Consider the following 21,225-nt stretch of genomic DNA (forward strand, 5'->3'; position numbering starts at 1 on the left):
TAATAGTTCTGAATCAGGGTATAGTGTTAAGGGCAGCCTTGACTGCTTTATCTGTGACAGGGTTGTTCGTAACTTTACAGCAGTCATTTGTCTGTTTGAGTAATATTGTAACTCGTAATCCCAATCAGGCACTTTTAAGGCTTATTAGGCACCGCACACACATATAAACACTGTACTAATGATGGTCTTTTACGAGCTAGTGGGAGATGTGATTTGTGTACTGGGCTACGTGTTGTTGCTATTACTAAAACCGTACCCCCATCTGTTTGATTACTGTGCAGCGCATGTGTGGTGTGCAGATATGATGAAATATAAACTCTTGCAGGGATGTGTCTGATCACTAATTCACTCAAGGTGAACACAAGGCTATCGTTTGAAGTTTTGGCACTAATAACTGAACAACAATTATCAGTGTGAGGATTTCAAAATAAAAGTCTTTAAAATGGAATGCGAAGAGGTTCTAGTGTTTGATCTCTGCAGCAGGATATTCTTTTTGCAGCTCTGTGCCATTTGGGGATGTGGGCCAGCAGAGGTGCTTCATCAGTTTCATGAGTATCAATAAGAGGCCTTACAAAATAGGCAAACTTATGATTACACTATCAGTGTGAACCATTCATCTTGAGCTGATCCACAGTGTCTATAGAGCCAAATGTTAGTTTATATTTGCTACACAAGTTGTATTATTACAGTATAAGTTGTACAACACTGAGCAAACAGGTGAAAGAGGTTTGAGATTAGGTTGCTTCTAGTTTATTGTTGAGAAGTGGTGCCGTCGTGTTAGTTTTAGGTTAAACAGAATTTTGAATACAAGGTTTGGCTGTGAGTTTGTTGGTTTTAAAGCCACTAAGTCCATGCCAGATGTCTGAGTTTTAGATCACAATCATTTTACGACCTGATAAAGTTAATATCAATAAAAATGTCATTAAAACAATGACAATGTCGCCGGAGCTGTGGGCGGGTGGGTGCAGGGGGGCTCAGCCCCAGTGCAGGGGACCTCTGGTGCATCGGCCCAACTAGGGGGCTCTCTAACTGGTGGGGAGGCTGTTATATCTTTGTAGGTGGTCTCCTCTCTACAGGAGCTCACTCTGCAGGTGGGGGAGAGATATAGGAGAGGCAGAGAATGAACCCAACCTGGGTGTCTATTGTCTTGTGTAGTTTGGGAGATGATTGGATGATGGGGTGGGTGCAGTTTTCTCTGGGGTGGAGTCGGGTGGGCTGCCCCGGACTCTGTGGGGCTGGGCGGTGCTGCTGCTGCGGGCTCCGGTCCGGATGGGCCTGGGCCCCCTTGCGCTGGTGGGTTCCAGAGTGTGGGGGTGCCTACTGGGGTCAGCGGGGGAGCTGGCCCCAGGGAGGTGCCACTTGCCCCTCCCTTTCTTCCCTCTCCATCCTCAGCTGCCTCCCTATTCCCGCTCTACAACACCCACCCACACACGCAGGGCTTGGGGTCCAGGTATGTCACCAGGGTGCAGGGGAGGCACTCCCCCTCTGTCCCCTTCTGGCCGCCTGTGCCTCAATTTTATTCTGCAACCTAGACATCCACATTACTCACACTCTCACATAACACATACATATAGGGCCTTGGGGGTGGGCACGTTCTACAGCATCCAGAGGATGGTCAGTGTACTCCAACCCACCTCTGGCGCTGGTGCCCTACCCTCAACTTTAAATGCACATAGACACTAAGGGTTTTCAGGAGGAGCCGTGCTGCTCTCTGAGAGGAAGCAGGAACCATGCTCTCCTGTGTTTTAAATGCACTTTAGAACAGCACACAGCAACACTACATATGAGCGAGCATTGGGAGGTTTGGGGTCTTCACTCACCCCGGTTCTGTTAGCCGTCAGGGCTGGGGGGCTGGGAGGAGGTGCTGGCCGTCAGATTGGGGTCTGGGATGCGGGGCCTCCCTGTTACTGCAGATAAGGAGGTGGTCCGCTTGCGTCCACCCCAGAGAGAAGGGTTACATCTCCTGGGTCTAGGTGCGGCTTTCCCCTCTGGGGGCGGGGTTACCTGGACCTGGGATATAGAGTATGTTTGGGGAGTGCGACTGTCTGTGCAGTGTCTATTTGTGTCTGTCTACACGTTGGGTGAGTGCCGAGTATTTGGTTGTGTATATGGGGTGGGAATGCATGTTTGTGTCCGCGTGTGCCTGTTCGTCTGTGTCTATATGTCAGGTTGGGTCTTAGACTCAACCTCTCTGGGTACATCTCAGGCCCTCTAAAGTACGGAGGCCTATCTCCCCTCACCACACTCCCTGCCGGTGGCTGATGCCCTCAGACGTTGGTGTGTTGGTGGTCCTTGTCGACTGGGGCTGGGCGCTCATGTATGTACCGGCTCACATCAGTGGCCCGGCTGGGCCCCTTCCGGGGGGTGGGATGCCCTCCGGCTTCTGGCCTCTGGGCCTGAAGCTCGGCCCTCTCTGGCACAGCTGGCTGCTGGCAGAGTCCACGGGCACACCACTGCAACCCCCTCAGGCCTCTGCTCTGTAGCTGCTGGGTGACCTCTCGTTTGGGGCTCTACTCAGCTCTTCACAGGAGGGTGGCACGGTTCCCCCCCCTTTTGGTGGTCCTCCTCGGGTCCTCGTACTCTGGGGCCTCTGGATATCTGGGGCCTGGATCTCCTCCATACCTGCTTCATACCCTGGGGGACGGGGCTATGGCTCCCCACACTTCCTAGCAGATCGTTACATGGAGAAACCTTTGGAATACAAGCATGCTGATCCACACAGGTGTGCACACAGGTGTACACACGGGTGTTCACAGACGCGGACTACACCTTTCTATCTTGCGTGCTGCACAATATTGTTTAATGTTTAGTATCTACTGTTATCTACTGCTAGCTAGATTATTGTGATGGTGCTGTTTTTTTATTATGTTGCTCTTTTTTTGTTTGCTTTCTCTTCTGTTTTTTTTCTCCATACAGGTGATCCAGGTGTTTTGTTTGTTTTTCTTTCTTTCTTCCCCACTTTCTCACCGTCTCCTCTCCCCTTGGTTTTCTTTCTCTCCCTCTCTTTCTTTCATTCTTTCTGTCACGGCGAGTGAGATGAGCCGTGTGGAAAATAAAGGAGGATCCAAACGCAGGCACTTGTATGGGTGTGAGGGTGGTTTATTAAACACAAAAAGGAAATGGACAAACGGCGAACGGAGCAATGACTAAACTAAACTGGGAACAAACTAACTACAGAACACGAACCTGGACATGAATGAGAGCGGGCGGAAACAGATGATGGTTGACTGCAGGGAAACACACAGATGAAGCAGGGTGGAAACACAGACGGACCAGCAACTACAATGACGGAAGACATGACTTAAATACACAGAGAACCACAGGGGAATTACACACAGGTGGTGGACACAGCTGGGAATAATCAACAAGACGAGACAAAGGTAAAACTGAACACACTCACAAGAGACGCAGACCTTCACAATAAAACAGGAACAAGAAACCATCACACTAAGACGCAGACTTGACATAGAGAGACAGACAGAAAATGACACATGAAACTAAACCCACACAAAACATGAGGGCACAAATCTTAACCCCAAATAAACAGAAGCATGGAACTCTAACAATAATAATAATAATCGTAATCAAAACCACAACAATCATTCAAAAAATAAACTAACAATCAAAACTCAAAACACTGGTTAGAAACTGACCCAGAACCGTGACACTTTCTCCCCGTCCTATCCCCCAGTCATGTCTGTCCCGTTTGTAAAATAAATACATAATTATAATAAAGGTCAATCAAATGGACCAATATGGCAAGGCCATGATGATCCACTCGGTAAAATAAATCCGCTTGGCATCTTTCTTGGCCTTAAGACAACAATTCTGATGGCTAAAGATCCAAACGGGACACAAAAACAAACAAACAAACAAAAAAAAAACAATGACAAAAAACACCCTGCTACCTCAGTGAGACAAAAAAGTAAAGTGTAACAAAAAATGAACCATCCCTTGGTGTGTCTCATACTTGAGGGGGAAGAGTTCTGAATGTACGATAAATAATTAAGGCATAATAAATAATAAATTTTTTTGGTCTTCATTTAGATTTCAGGACATTTTTTCTCATGTGGCTTTCTATTGGATGCAAGCTGCCTAAACTGGCTCTCTGTCACAAAAAATAAAAAAGCTCTTGGAGGTCCTAGTTTGTGTTCAAACTAAAGATTACTAAAATTAGAAGTGCTATGTATGCGTGTCTGCCTTTGTTTTCTGATGCTGTGTTTGTCAACCTGTCCAGCAATAAACGGGGAACTTGGGACGGAGAACGAGGGATAAAGATTAAAAAAAAAAAAAGCAACTGAGAGGGCTGTTACAATGCCCAGCAGCAGCGAAGCCTGTCTTCTTTTTGAATATTTCAAAAAGAATATCGCAGATGTGAGTGCTCTATTTGTGGATCACAAAGTGACGCCATGGGCCTTTACCCTCACATGGATTGTCACATTACCAACAGTGTCCCGTGAAAAAAACCCATAAAAATAAAGAAACAAAATTCCAGCCTTGACAACGAAATCTGTGTCACTCTCTTCCCCCATCATATTATGTAGCTGTTGGAGAGACAGCAAACCACTGTTGTGTGATGAGCGGGAAAAAGACCCATTAGAGTGTAAGAACCCCCCCCCCCATCCACCTAACCACCCACCCGATCCAATTGTTCCGTAAAGATTTCAGCACTGTGGATTGCATATTTAGAGTTGATCAAGGAAGGGTGATGTCAGCTTAAAATGTCAGCGCTTAAGACACAGATTTACACATATATTTTAGGAACGACGGCTTATCTTCCTGTTCCTTCTTCGTTCTTCTCTCTCATCATCTCATGTTTCTTTCAACCTGCTCCATCTTGTATACGTCATATATTCCACCAACATATCAGTAGGGGGAAAAAAGTGTTACTCCCCCTCCACTCTCTTCACTTCTATTTTTTTTTACTCTTACTGTGCCACTCTCTACTAAAAATGCACTAGACAGTATTTAAATATGGATTTTATGCATCCTTTTTCTTTTAAATCTTGCAAAATTTGTATGCAAAAAAACCTTGTATGCATGTGTTTGTATGTATATGGTTAAATGGCCACTGTCAAGACAGAGGGAGACATCCACTTGATAAAATACTAAAGAATTTACTTTACACAGTATGAAAAATAGTAGCTAATATGAAAACCTAATGGGTATTTTGTCATTTTGTTTTAACTGGGAATTCTACAGGTTGAACTGGTCTTGGATCATTTCCTTAAGTTTCTAGGTTGCTTCACCTACCTTCAGCTTTTTGACATTGCCACAGGGATCATTGGAGAAACTCTCTGTGTCTGCAATCTCAATGTTTGCTTTCTCCAGCTCATTTGTGAGATCGTTCCTCACCTGCAAAACAGAAAGAGAGAATACACAAATGTTGTTGAGAAATTACAAAAACATTTCCAAAAAAGTTGGGACACTGTGTAAAATTTAAATAAAACCAATGATTTCCAAACGTCATAAACCCATATTTTATTCACAGTAGAACAAAGCAAACATATCAAATGATTAAAGTGAGAAAATGTATAATTTAAAAAAAAATTGAATCTGATGACAGCAATCTGAGGCAACAAAGAGCTGGAAAAGTAAGTGGTAGTAAAATGAAACAGCTGGAGGAACATTTTGTGACTAATTAGGTTATTTGACAATGGGTCAGAAATCACATAGCCTATAGGAAACAAATACTGTGGTACTATGACGGAGCAGCTATTAAAAATATGGAAAAAGGGCGGAAATGCAGTTTTATAAAGTATATTAAACATTAGATTCATTAAATCATGTATGCATAAATCACAGAGAGAAAATCAATCATTTAGCTCAATGCTGTGATAGATGCAAATAAAAACTGAATGTGTGAATATATTTCTGCTGGCTTAAAGCAGATGAAATCATGTCGCAATATACATATAGTATTCTGTACACAGCATTATAAAGCAATAAAGTGAGATGGATGCAGGCCATCTAATGTTCTGAAATGGTGCATGCATATTCTACCATGAACTGTGAATGAAAAGACAGAAAGACAAGCAGCTTGTCATTTTAGCATGGCGGACACATACATCAGATCTGTCATCCTCCTGATTTGCCTCAGCCCGTTCAATGAGGAGTTGTAATTTTCGCAATATACCGAGCGTGCATTTGTCACAGCGATATGAGTTTGTTTTTCGCTAAATAAGACACAAAAGAACAAATGTACACTTCAAATAATCTTCGCTGGTTATCCAGGGCTTGACAAAAAGTAGACAAATGTGCAGTGCTGTAGATGTATCTGCAGCAGCTGTATGTCTGCTGTGATGTATTGAGCCAGTAGAATGGTGGGTAATTCAATCTGAGAAGATGGAGAATGGAGCAGGTACCCCACTGGGATGGCAAGCTTGAGGTGTTTTATCATACCGCCTCTCACTTTTTCTCGGCCATCACATACACACATGCTACGAGTCGGCCCTCTTGCTTCCCTCCTTTAATCCACAATTTTAGAAAAGCCCTTTTTCACAGCTGACATTTTGACTTCTCATAGCAGGAAAACCACAGGTGTGACTAATACCATTAATAATGGCTCTGTTCCAGTAAGGCAACACACTGAGACATCACGACAACACCATGGCTCTGACATGGAATGCAGTTGTACCTACGTCGAAAAAGTCAAAATATGGTATAAAGTCCTGTGGTGTTCATGCTGGATTTCACTGATGTCCACGGGCCATGCCCCGCAGCCATCAGTGTCTCCACCCCAACCCAAGAGCCATGTTGACACGTCAGAGAGTTGGCAGTGACAACATATAACAGCTAACAGAAGTCCTGTGTGTTTCCTCTTACTGTGCTTTAATATGTTCATCCTGTAATTATGTGTTCTAAATTGCTTCAGCTACATGGTGGTTGTATATTCACATTTCTATACAAAAGTCTCCTTACAGTGTCACCTTCAATTGACTTATAATAATACTTAGAGACTGTACTGCAGTGTTTCAAAGATTCAGTTGAGTATTTGGATAAAAATTATAATCTTTGCTCTTTTGCAAGATGAACTGTGAAGTATACAGGGCTATACACCCAGCTCAGATTTAGCAAAATGCTGCAAAACTGAGCAGATAGTGTTTCATAGTTTAAATTGATAATGCCTCAAAGCATACTGCAAAAAAAAAAAGAAAAGAAAAAAAAAGGGATGTGGCCCAGTCAGTCACCTGGCCTCATCCCAACAGAGCAGCTTTTCAGATTTTCAAATACAAGAGTGAAAAAAGCAGGTGGTGGCTGGAGTAAAGTATTACAGTAAAAACAATTTTTATACTGAAAACTTTGTCTGACCAAGTCTGGCAAGTACTCTTGAGCCTCTGAAAACGGGGTACTATGTGTAAAAATTGCTGTAATTCCTAAACAATGCAATACTTTCACTAAAAGCTGAAAAGTCGGCACTTCAATCACAAACTGATTATATGAATGGTGTGGTGGAGGAGACAGGCTCAATTACAAAAATTGTATATTTCTCCGAATATTTATGGACCTAACTGTAGATGGGACATAAATAAATAAATAAAAACTGTGGAAAAATTAGTGAAAAATTGGTATTTCTTCTCAAAATACCAAGCACCGGCCAATCATCAGCCCGTTAGTTCAAAGTGGCGCCAGGATTTGAACCATAAAAGCTACTATCAGTATTATTGCTATTGATACTCCTGTTAAAATTAGCCAACTGCAGCTTAAAATGAGTCATTACAACAGTTTTGTGCTATCAACTAAGATTTCTGACATCTAAAAATCAATAACTCTGAACAACCTCAACTTTATTTCCCTCATGTCTCCAAATGTCTGCTTTCATAATCGCCTTCTCCTCTGGTACCCCCGGAGGAAGCTCTAAATCACTCTGTACATCACTCACTGCTGTACAAACATTCTCTCCAATGTACTGCTCTCTGAGCTGAAACAACAGGGAGGCCGATGTGAATCAATACAACCAAGTTTTGCTCTTGAGTAACAACTGGCTTGGTGGTCTGGACGAGGTACAATGTCCTGTTGTGTTGTGTTGCGTTGAGTGTTGATCCTAAAGGATAAAAGGAAACTAACTTCAGTGTGAAAAGGGACAGCAGCTGGTTAGCCTGTTGTTTGTAAAAGGTGTGTGGGTCAAACACAAATGGGTTTCTGGGAAAATATATACCAACCACTCACACGCAAGACATGGAGAGTTGCACAAAATTTCTGCTGTATTACAAAATACACTCACAAAGAGCACAGAGGCTGACAGACAAAGCCATTGACTTGCAGGAGTAAAACCCTTGTCACAAAAGGATTTTATTGGTTTGATTTTGTGTTTCTTCCACCGAGTTGGAAAAATGCATCCGTATTCTGCTGGACTCACTCGGTTAGACAGAGCGAGAGAGACGGAGGGGACAGATGGATTGAAAGCTAGTAGGAGGGGGAAAAGTGAGCAGCTTTCCTGCGTAACAAAAGCATCCACCATTGTTTGGGGCAGCCTGGGAATCCCCGACAGCAAATGCAGAAGAGAAATAATCCTATTGCACTTGTGAGCATGGGTCCACGCACACAAAAAAAGAGTGTCACGTGCACCCAGTGCATGTAACATACTAGAATTCAGAAAGCACATTGATTGATTGAATCTTTATTTTGAACATGTTAAAAAAGTACAACAACATAGAATTAAAAAGAGACAAACAAACAAAAGGAAAACGAGCAACCACAACTACAAATAACTTTCATGTTCAAAAAGGAGCAGGAAGAAGCATAAACTTATTTAATCCCACTCCCTTTCCACTATCTAGTAATCAATAGACTGCAGAAATATCTCTACATTAACACAATACTAATATGTGCATCATATATATATGAACAGAAACTATATCAAAATGACTGTGGGAGATGAGGATGTTGAGAAAATCCATTGTACGCTTTCTGGTAGGCATATGACATAATTATTTATCATCAAAGGGAAATATATATTTAAATCAGCTGAAGATTAAAAACATACGGTGAACCACTGTGTTTCAGAAACGGTCAAGCCTCCTTGTTTGGCAACGTCAACAACAGCTTTGATTTTCTTTGTATGATGTCATTCTTCGCTGGTTCACTGTCCCAGCATCACCAAGCTTCACCTGACAGCCAGCTACTCTTAACACTGACCCGTGGGATTATCTTGGGAATTACTTTTCCACTCTATGACGCCAAGCTGTTCGGGACCAAAATCACATGTTGAGTCATTGAGTCATTTGATGCAAAGAAAAGCGTATCTCTTGTCTATTCAGTTGTGGGACAAACAGGCTATACCAGTAATTCGTCTGAGACATGAGTCATCATCAATGATAACCCCACTGCTATTCCCAAACCCTAATTGTGCTTTGGAAACAACATTTCTAGGAATACTGTTTATGGGATGTAACATAATGAAACAGGAACTGAGTGAGAGTGGATGCTAGGATGGTAACGTATGCTAGAGTTATCAGTCGTCATAGTTTATTTAAACGTTTAAGCTCTGAGGGGTGCAGACAGAGGACAGAGTCTTAATCCTGCTCTCAGTCAGGTCTGTCATCTGACTGACAGGTGATTGCTGCTCCTGTTCCTGAGTGAGCCCTGTTTGTCTGGCTGTCTCAATAATGTTGATTGCTCTGTGTGTGTGTGTGTGTGTGTGTGTGTGTGTGTGTGTGTGTGTGTGTGTATTGTAGATTGTCATCTTCATTCCCAAATACTTACATTAGCTGTTATTCTTTGTTACTCTGTTATTCTTATTTCTCAATACAATGAGCCACAAACCATTGTAGAAAGTCAGTGTTCATCCATAAAGTCGATATGCATGTGTGTGTGTGTGTCTGTGTGTGTGTTACACCGGTGCCTAAAAATAACAGTGATGAGCACGCTTTTTCTTACAGGTTACACTCTCAGGGGACACCATACTGTATGTTTGCTGCCTGTGATGTGCAAGCCACTGACTGAATCTGTAACAAGTGTTACATAACATTAATTAACCTTGTGAGCAGTCTCCCAGGGAAAGCACACTGTAGGTCAGCAGGGGGACGGAGTATGTCACAGGGTGATGAATGCTGGGGTAGAGGTGATGGAAATTAAAATAATGTCAGTAGTATACTCATTACATAGATGCAAATGCCTCTGTGCACGCATGCATGATTTATGGTACATTCAGTACTGTAGAATACTTCTAGGAATATCAATTTGAATCTAAATCCAACTTTAATAGATCACAAAGAAATTGTGTTTTTGCATATTTCTTTGCAAGGGCTAAGATTTAAAAAAAAAAATAAAAAATCTGTTCAAAAACCACAAAATCAGCTTGCAAAGGTATGAAACTTTCTTAAAGTGGAAAATACGTGTTTTTTTCTTTAGGACAGTGCTTAGAATTTCTCATTATATTTGTTAAATGTGAAGAATTAATTAAATCTTTTAAAAAAAAGTATCTTCACAAGAAATATTTCTGACTAGCTCTGCCCACTCTTGTGCTGATTCTGTCTATTTGTGTATTGGTGTATTTGTATATTTTCACATTCAAGAAGTGGGAGGACACTGGCTTTCTGTGTTTTTAGATCCTAGGAAAGAAATGTTTAAACTGACAAGTGACACTAAAACAGTTGTGAAGGTTAAGAGTATAACATATGAACTTCATATAATTTATTTGAAGTTCATAAAATTCATATAAAAATGTTTATGAATTAAATGTAAAACTGGAATAGTGTTATTAGTAGGTAAAAATGACATTTTTACTATTAATGTCTGTTTTCCTGCATTATTCAAATAACATTTACTTCTATATCTCTTCTTTTTCTGGTAGCGAGCTGGAGTAATTTCTCGATGAACCAAAGAACAGTAAGCTCTGAACTCGACAGAGGATTGTGTGAATCATAAAGTACGGAAGCAATGCTTGCATATTTGTAAATCGGGATTAGAGGCCAATCTCGTGGCAGGTTGATTGAATCGTGCCGTCTGTCTTGCACCCGTCCTAAGCTCCTTGGTGCTTTCAGGAGGGGAGCGATAAAGGGATTTGGTCTCTCTGAGATTTGCAGTGAGACTTCTTATACACACCCCCACTTCCACAACCCACCCTTTAGCCGCTGAGCACTTTGTTTTCAACCAGTGCCTGGAGGCAAGAGCTCACAATATGTTTCTCAAATTCATGCTTTCAATGCCTCTGACAAGGCTCTTTTAGGAGAATGTTCCTGTGCTGCCGACGTGATATGTTTGTGCCATGAGTTTGTGTAGTTCTCCAAACGTGTGATAAATCGATATGTTTCCTAATGTTCAACCCTCCTACAAACAGGAATGTGTTTGTCTCGCTAGTTAGCATCCATTTTGGTATAATATGATTTTAAGCTTTTAATATCTTTAGCTAATGGTGTGGATCAATTTGAATGTTGTTTCTCCCATTTCTCTTATATTAAAAAGCTGCTAGCTGCTTTTAATAATAGAAGGGATTTTTGCATGGTGTGCAAACGATTGTGCGCCTCCTGTTCCTGAGCTGAAATCCAACTTGCCACAGCTTCCAAAATACGTCCTCCAGCTTTGAGATATATTTCAGCTCCAACATTGTCATAAGAGAGTTAGCTACAAGTGCTGAGTCAACACAGATAATGTTCTTCATCTATCCATGCATTACTTCTGCCAGCTCTAGTAATGTAGGCTGGATTCAGCATTCTGCGTATTTAATGGGAGAGGAACATCAAAAAGAACAGATGGAACGTAGTAAATATAATAGGAACTAAATATCATGCAGTTCTCAGAATTTGCTTCCAGCTGGAGCAGCAATTCAGTTTTGGAGGCGATGCAGGACATATTTTAGAAATATTTTCCCAGCGCGTCACCGTCTTTGATGTCGAGGGCTGGTTTATCTTCAGTAAGAACTATCTCTTTATACATGCAATAAACTGTATTTATATTTATTTTTGAACTGCAACCTGTTTCTCAGGTCTTTGTCTGAATTTCTACGAACATTATTGCTAAGGATTGTCTTATTGCATTGGAGTCACACTGGGTTAAATATGTACACTTGGGTTTTAAGGGGTATTTATTATTTTCTTCTTTTTTTGGGTTGTATGGAAGCCCCAAACGCAATTTCATTGTTCTTGACAATGACAATAAATAAATACTACTACTACTACTACAACAACGGAAGTCTAAGGGACATGGGTGTTAAAAATAAGGATATAAGTGTGGTTGGTCTCAGTTATATACACAGAAGCTACTACAGATATATATGTTCAAATGGAGAGCTAGAGAGAGCAGCAGGATGTGAATGTCAACTCATTCGTTTTAGTAAGTTAGAGAAAAACACAATCACACGCACAGACAGGAGGTGCACACGACGCCTCCATTTGGTCAAAAGAAGTGGAAAAATCTGTGTCGGATTTCTGGAGGTGGAGCCAACAAACTGGGACATTGCCCTCAACTACAAGTCATGTTTTTTGGTTTTGTTCTGCCTTCATCTGTTCCTTGACCAGTGGATGGAAATGTTTGTTCATCTTTTTTTTAACCTTTACATTCCCTAATAATCCAGTGTGCATCCTTTCATGTGACTGGAGAATAATCATTCATTAGTGACAGCTGTACAGTGCACAAAGCCTAAATAATTTCCATCTAATCCATCTACATGTGAGTGGTGATTTGTTTTAAAGTAGTAATAAGAGTGTTATTTCTACTGGCTTCCTCATCTGAATAAGCCAAGATGGAAATCTCCTTGAATGATAATATAGTCACTGTTTTGTGATTTAACCTCTACCTTCAGAAAATAAAAACATGTCTCCCAGTGAGAGGCGATAGGAGGACGGCACACATAAACGCTGGTAAACAGCACTGTTATCGCGCAAACTTAAAAAAGAACAAATGCCTGCTAAACAAGAATCCCTGTTGGGACTGAGAGTGCTGAAGGCAATAATGCAAAGCCATGTTATTAATTATGTGCATATCCTTCGACCAGTGGGAGATTTTAACTCCTCTCACACCTGGTAAATGTATATTTTATCCACAATAAGTAGAAATGTAATAAGAAAAAGTATTCATTCCAACCGTTAAGGGTATTTTCACTATCAATCAAATACACTGAACTTCACCTAGTTTTAGTATTAATGACAAGGTGGTGCCACTGTAGTCTTTGATATAGATGATGGATTTGTTTTAGTGAACTGCTTGAACTTTTGGTCAATACTAAACATGGAGCATTAACAGCGTTGGAAAAAAAAGAAAAGTATATTTATGAAAACAGCACGAACTGACCTCTGAGAACCTCTGAACGTCCTGTGTGAGGGTCCCCACACGGCTCCAGTTGTAGTAGTTGAGAAACTTCACCACCGCTGGGTTCACGGCATTGTCTGACGGAACAGTGCGGAAGAAGTTGGGGTATTTTTTCTTGTCTGCTAGAACAGGAGTTGTCGCTGCAAAGGATAGCTGTAATGGAAAAAAGGAAGAAGTAATATAGTGAGCATGGAGTCCATCAGTTAGGGGTAAACGTAACAATCACAAGTAATCCCGACAGCAAAATGTCAGACTGTGTTGGTTTCACTTGAGCTACTGTTGTTAGTGGCACTGTTTAAGAATGTGTCGTTGACTCTTATGAAGTGGAAGGCAGGTTCAGTGACTGCTGTCAGTTCAGGGTTTAAATCATGAGAATGTGACACTCATTCATAAAGAACTGATGACCCGCAAATGGATGACTTTTCATACTGGTTGTGTATTTATGTGTCTTCTAGTGTCCAGAATGCTATTTGTCTGCCATGTAGGACAGGTAGAGTACTGTGCAAAGCTCTTTACACACCTCCACCCCCATTTCTTTATGTTGAGGTATTTTGTTGCTAGCAGTCTGCTGCAAAAACTAAGAATTTCTTCCATTTTCAATAGCTGATAACTCAGTTTGACAGGCATAAAATATTATTTTGGCACCAACAAAGTGACTCGCAAACAGCTATTAGCTGAAAACTTGGCATATCTCTCTCTGCACTGCGTGGAGTGTGTTTTTTGAGGAAGCTGGACGAGTGGAGGACAAAAGAAGAAATGCGAGGCCAAAATAAATAAACGTCTACGGCAGATTACCAGTATCTGAAAGTCATGTTCTTAAGAAATCCAGCAAAAAGCTGATGAAGTACCCGAGAGATGTATCTTTCCCTTAAGTTGATCCACCTACTATTCACTGAAGCCTCATCGGAAATAGTCTCAATGCACGGGTATGTGTCAAGAAGCTGTTTTTAAGGAAGGAAAACAGGGAGCAAAGGCTGAGGTATGCCAAATTACACAAGAACTGGACTGAAAATCAGTGGCAAGAGGTCTTATAGATTAATGAATCCAAATTTGAAACTGTTGGTACGAACTGTTGTCGATATGTGTGGGACGTCAGGAGAGAGGTAAAAGAGTGAGCATCTACAGACATCTGTAAAACATGGTGGATTTTCTGTCATGGTTTGGGGTTCCTGACAAAATATTAAGAAATGAGTAGGGACTCAAGACTTTTGCGCAGTATTACACAAAGGATCTTCACTTTTGTCTGTCTTTTTTGATGGTGTTGTAGCTTTAGAGGACACCATGCTGTGTTTTTAGGTCAGCCTTTGTCGTGTTTCTCTCTGGTGTTGAATGTAGAGATGCCTTATGATGGAGTTATTCTCACTTCTGATGACATGGCCTAGCTAACACCATCATCTCCACATCAGAATGGTGTTTATGCTCTATTTTTCTGCAGTGGGTTACCAGGTCTCTGCAAGAGAAATGGTTTACTAGAAAATGCCTAGAATCTCCTGAGGCTTTCGCTGGGAGATGTTGACAGTTGGTTGAGGAAGCTGTCTGTCATCCTCAAGCAGTCTGGACCACACGGCAGCTCGAATATGGTAGGTTTAGATTTGTGGGTGCCCGTTCTTATGTGTTTATGTACGTTTTGATGAAAAGGGAAAAGCAGCTTAGCAATTTAATTCATCTCCGTGTTGGTAAGTTAAAAGCATTTCTTGTCTTCAAATGTAGGCATTTTGAATCAGCACTGACAAACACACACAGACACCCACTTAAATAAAAATCAAATGTGCTGAACCTCACTCAATAATTGCCTTTTTACAGACAAGTCTGCATCAACAGATGCAGTCTAAGCATTTTTGAGGCACATCTCTGGTAAATCAAAGGCTCACAAAGACAAAGTGGACCCGACTATGTAGTATTTTTCCATAGCTGATGAAATGAAATCGGGATGTGGCAAGCGAGCATAACCCATATGGCAGTATACTTGGGTGTATAACTAAAAGTTGAGAGTTATTTAGTAATTTGTTTCATGAAACCATGTTCTTGATGCATTTCCCCTGCACAGCTGCCTCTCTAAAATACAAGTATATCCATTTAAAGCCTCCTCTCAGTCTAAAACAAGCTATTTACCAACAAAAGTCACAACTCTCCACCCACCCCACCTTTCATTTGTCATTTCTATGCTAATCAAGTTTTATTCTCTCTCTCCCACATTGTAGCACATTTTCAACAATAGGTCATAAATTTCATCCAAAGGCAAACATGGCTGTAATTAATTTTTGCATTAGCATTAGAATTTCCCATATAAGAAACAGCGTGCGCCCACACAGACAAAGACCTGTCATTTTATCATTTAATTTAGCCTTTCACATTTCGTTTGAATGTATAGTACTACCGTACAGGAAGCATCATATCATTATATTCCGAAAATTGTGACACCATCGCCACCGTGGCTTTTAAATAATGGACACAGGCATGTCTTTGATATTGTGCATACGTCTTTAAAAGCCATGAATAACTGTCAGAGCAGAGATTTGAGAGGTACTTTAACATTTAGGCACCAGCAGCTGAGCTGAGATAATAAGACAGTGTGCTCTATTTTCAATGTCCTATTTGTGTTAATTTAATGAGCGATATGAATCAGCGCAGGGTTAATTACATACTTTGTAGAGATTAAGCAGAACTTGTGATTCATGATAGTGATCAACCCAAGGATATTATTCTGACTGAGACCAAAAGGTGCATCAGTAGATTTCCGAAAAGTGTACTAAAGCGTTAAGGAGTTCAAGCACCTCCTAACTTTGGTGATGAATGTGATCTTCTCATTAAGCCTCCATCCACTTCTAGACATCTTCACTCTTCATTAGTTGCTGTGCTGCAGTTATAATAGTACACTTGCTGATGACTTGTTATTACTGGAAATGTACTTTAGCATTGTTTAAAGGTAACTGACTGAGAATATGAGAGCGTAACTTAAAGATCAAGTCAAATATAATTCAAAAGTAAAGCAATTTTAAAAGAGGACTGGATATCCTAATATTGTGGTTAAACAGTAATGTGATGAAAAGGGTTTGTGCTTCTTAAAAGCAAATAAAAAACAAAAACAACATCTGACCCATTTACAGTACCCAAATTGCAGGGTTTCCATTACAGCAGATCCCCAAATATAAAAGTCTTCCTCCAACCAGTAGGAGACCCTCAGTTTGGCCCACTAAATCACCACTTTCTGCACAGAGCCACAGGGGTTTGTGTTCGCACATCAGTGAGACAGGTTTTTAAAACAACACATGGATTACAGCCATCAATTAGGCAGAAAGAAAGGCCTTTATCTCGCAACCACTGCTAAATCCAAAATTACACACCAGTCTTAAAGGGCTTCAAGGGGTCTTTCCAGCATTGCCTTAATCTCCATTTAGCTAAGGCTATTTGGTACACCCACACTGGGAGATACGTCCACGGATCTACAATAAGAGCTAATGGAATTTTTAAACCAGTCCTCTTATGATTGCTTCTCTGCAACATTTTTCGCCATCCCCAAGGTGTTTTAGGTTCACAGGGGTTATTCTCTTTTGCAGGAGTTGTTTGTGCTCTTTGTACAATTTTATTTTTGCTTCATCTGTTATAACGCTTAACAGAAAGTCTCAGGAGACTGACAGAAAGACCAGCAAACCCATGCTTTTGTTGCTGGTCAACCAATAAATTTTTGTTTGGAGAGAAAATAACATAAGTGGTAGATTTCATCGAGTCATGAGCAATTGTAACCGTTGACCCCTCTGGTATTATCAGTTTATGAGGTCAGTTAAGGGTTGAGAAAAGGCTTTACAAAACATGAAATCAATCATAAAAAATAAAAAAAAATCAGCAATGCAGCATCATTCTGTCAGCATGTTTCGGTGTCACAAAAATATCGGAGAAACACATTTGGGATAAAATATTCTTTTTTTTTTCCACTTTTCACAAGGAAAGCATGCTTTTCGGTTCATGTTAACACACAGAAAAATGCAATTAAAACATAGCATTTACAAGTAATCAATTTGTCATTCTTGTGTTCTTAGAGGTAAAACTTGATCTTTTAGAGATCATAAATACGCGGCCATAGATGTGTTTGAGTAATAAAGGTGTAATATCATTTTTATTAAATAAACTCAGTGCTGGCACAGAATCATTTGGTCCTCTCAGTGTAAATAAAAACTGGCCATGAAAAGCAAACAGTAATATCAAGGTCTAACCATGTCATCAGGCATATTAACACTCTCTTAAAAACAATTCTTTTTGCACACTGAATCCAGGTCAGAGGGTTCAAAGGACGCAAGTGGCTTAAGTCCACATGCAAGCAGGAGCAGGGCTTGATTTTACTTATTTTTAGCATTTATTCAGTTGCATTTTTTGTTTGGTTGGAAGACTATTTTTTAAAGACCTTTTTTTTAATAAACCTTTTTCTTCTCTAGTTTTCAGTTCATTAGCTTTTCCTGACATTTCAACGAACCACAGCATTATTTAAGGACAGCGCTGCCGCTAACTGGAGCTTGGGCAATTCAGGACAGTGTATTAAAAGTGTAAAGATGAGAGGGATATCCAGCGTATTATTTAAAGGATAGACAAGTCTTTGTCTAACTCTAACTAGCCTTTTTCAGAGGAAAAACCAAAAATAGTTCTATGATATCACACATCTGAGAGTAGTGGGTTATGTAAGAGGTTTAAAAGAGGACCGTCACAAATAGAAGGGTTTTTGGTGGAGAGCACTGATGTCAGATTTACACTACAGTGTGCATGTACACTCAGATCATGGACAGGTTAAGGCTTATGCATTCACATACTGACACAAACAATCACACTAAGGCCATCTTTCTTTCAGATCCCACCAAACTACAAAATAATTAAAACTGTGGCAACGGGCTCCCGGCAGGTTCTTCCTCTCATCACCCTACAAGGTCACATGCTCTCAGTAACACGACTGGGGATCCGCCTGGCCCTACTGAGAAATAATGTTAGTCTGAAGACGAGGTGAATCACGGATACATCACAGTGGTGATCTATTTAGACTTTCTGAACACACAGCTGCTTATCACAGTCTATTTAAAGTGAATACAAAAGCTTGGCTGCTTCTCAGTTTGAACTTATTCAAGGCACAATCAAGCTAGTTTTATGTTCATGTTTGAATGAAAAAATGACAGGAGGGCCCAGAATAGAAAATAAAAGGTAGCAAGATAGTAATTTTGCTGCTTATTCATTATAGTTCAGTGAATATGTGTTTCTGCATCTAATTGCCTGGCACTTAACTTCTCAGCCTGTCACTTGTTGTTTCTCTGTTGCCTGATACCAGACCGAAGTGTCAACACGTTTCACTCTGTTTCCATCTTCATTCATACATTGCCTTCATGTTAACTGATTTCCACGGTGGAGGGGGCTTAATTTTCCCTAACCAATCACCAGAAACCACAGCTCACTGCTTAACAGCAGTGACAGCGATGATAGTCCGACTTCTGTTGCTCACAGTCTAATCATTGCTTCTCCTCTAATTTTCTGGAGCCAATCAGCTCAGTGAAGTGAGTGGAGTCAAATATTTTAGGCTTAGGTAGGTGCTTATATTATGTCTATAACCATGTAATAACACAGCCACTGAATATTACAGCTAACGGGCACATAGTAATAGAGCCAGGCTGATATATCTGTCATGCAATATTACTAGGCCATGCTGGCCTATCAAAGATAGATAGCAGCATCAGTCTATATGTTACAATATGAAAACTGAAAGGTAAGTTGATAGCCTGTGAATGTGGTGCTGGAAACTTAATAAATTGTAACACATTGTGTGTCTGCAGCAACATAAAAATGCAGACTAAAGGGCAGATCACCTTGGTTAGTTCTTAAACTGTCTCTTTGCATCATCTGCAATGCATTTTCCCGATTTGGCATGGGATTGGTTATCAATGATGTACAAATTAAAGTGCAATTATAGCCGTACCACCATAAGAAATAAGGAAAATGCATGAGTGTAACTGTTTATATTTGGCAGGCCTAATAGGATTGATTGTCCCTAGTGGGACTGTTTTGCAAAAGGATCTGCTGGTGCTAATTGTGAGGTTGGCCTTTGGCTTTCACAGAGAAGTTGGATAAAACATGAATGATAGCTAAACAACACCAATGATACCTCGCATGTTTTTGTACCAACAGTTTATTTGGACAACAGACAGAATGCACCAATGAGTACTACACAGAAAAAGACATATAGTTGCACAAAAACTGGGCATATGGCTCACACTTAGAGGAAATGTATGTTGTCTGATTAATGTTTAACTCTGATCCAGTAGCTGTTAAGTTAAGTGAAGATATCAATAAGTCCAAGTGTTGGGGAAAAGCAGTGCTCAATATTTCAACACAGAGCATGTGCACAACTAAAACACATGTTTTAAAAATCCCACTGCTCTCAACGTAAAAATGTTTAACTATATAATTTTTCCCTTACAAGTCAGTATATCAGTGAGATATAATTAGAAGCAAAAGTCATTCACAAGGCAATGAATGATCTCTACTAACATTCAGTCATTCAGTCATATTCAGTCGATCAATCGGCTTAAAGTCAATTCAACATGGTGCTAAAGGAAGCACTCCTGGACAAAATATTCAATGATGAATTCTGAATATGGATGTTTTGCAATATTAGCGATCTTGCAAAAAGAAGTACTTTATGAATTTCCTGCATAATATAGCTTCTATTTCTGCGGGCAGTCTGGGGCCACAGTGAATGTTATATACAAGCAATCAAGTACATGCATGCAATCGAGTATGAGACATTGATCAAGTACTTTCTAAAGGTACTTTCTATAGCTGAGAGGGAAGGCTTTGTAATCAAAATGGAATTGCATAAAACAACCTCAAATGCTCAACCTGCCTGTGTCTATTATCTCTACCTTCACTCACAACACAACAGATTCAAAGCCCATCCATCCTCCAGAGCACCAGGCCCCCGTGCAGAGTAATAGTTAGAAAATAGTGGCGATGTTGATTAGAAAGCACGGAGGTGGTCGTGGGGTTTATTCAATATTCAAGAGAGGCATTTGGTGCACCATGGGAGCACCCAGTTGGGGAGGCAACAGTAAGGAGAAGCTTTGAACCCCACACAGACTACAGACCCAAATTCATTATGGATGTGATGGAGGAGGGAGAAAAAGAAGAATACTGCAGGTACATAGTGGAGAAATTTAGCGAGAAGCGAGAGGTGATAAAAGAATCATGTATGAAAGTGGAGAGAAAGCAAAAGGACTGAAAGATGCGAAGATATAGTGCTCTTCGTGTCACACTGCTCTACACGCACACAAGCATATGATCACATCATACCAGATCATCATATAGCTCAGTCAAGCGTGTGCTAGAGAAAAACAGCAACCCATTTCCTCCAGTTATAGAAACGGGCAGTAGGCAGCTCAGCAAAGTCATCTCATTTTAGTCGGGTAAGTTAGATGTTTAATGGAGAGGAGTCAGTCGGCTCAACTTCACTGCAAATTAGCTCTGCAACATGAGCACGATGGAAAACATACTACTGCTTGGATACCAGGAAAGATCTGATGTGCTTGTAGCACACAATAAGGAAAGCGAAAGTTCACGCAAGCGTTACAGCTCCCTACACAAGCTTGAAAAACTTTGTGTCAGTACATAGTGAGGTACACAGCACATACAAACAGTCTATCATTAAGCCTTTTACAGTTTACACCATCTGGCTTTTGACTTACTTATACAGCTGTGCAGCATGGACCACATCACCTTCATCATATTAATAATAGAATGTTTTATCAATGTCAATAGCACTATTACTTAATCACCTTAAAACTAATTTTACTACCACTAATAATAATAATAATAATCATAAACTGGACCTTAACGTATTTCAATTCCAAGGGCATTCCAAGGAAATTCGGTCAATATGAGGTCACCCATGTTCAAACCTCGAGCTGAGTATTTGGCTGAGAGGTTGATCTGACTGAGAAAGTGTGGGAT

At 40.5% G+C, this 21,225-nt stretch overlaps 1 protein-coding gene across 1 annotated transcript in view; it reads right to left on the reverse strand.

Moving 5' to 3' along the window:
- gabbr2 (gamma-aminobutyric acid (GABA) B receptor, 2) overlaps positions 1–21,225 on the reverse strand; it is a 200,176-nt gene that overhangs the window by 90,593 nt on the left and 88,358 nt on the right. Inside the window, exons 3-4 of the mRNA XM_082522355.1 lie at positions 13,231–13,401; positions 5,254–5,355 (exon numbers count right to left, since the gene is read on the reverse strand). Of these exons, the coding sequence (XP_082378481.1) occupies positions 5,254–5,355; positions 13,231–13,401 (273 nt within the window). The remainder of the gene's footprint in view (positions 1–5,253; positions 5,356–13,230; positions 13,402–21,225) is intronic.

Source organism: Aulonocara stuartgranti (genome assembly GCF_965226115.1).
Source record: "Aulonocara stuartgranti genome assembly, chromosome: 22".
Lineage (NCBI taxonomy): Eukaryota > Metazoa > Chordata > Actinopteri > Cichliformes > Cichlidae > Aulonocara > Aulonocara stuartgranti.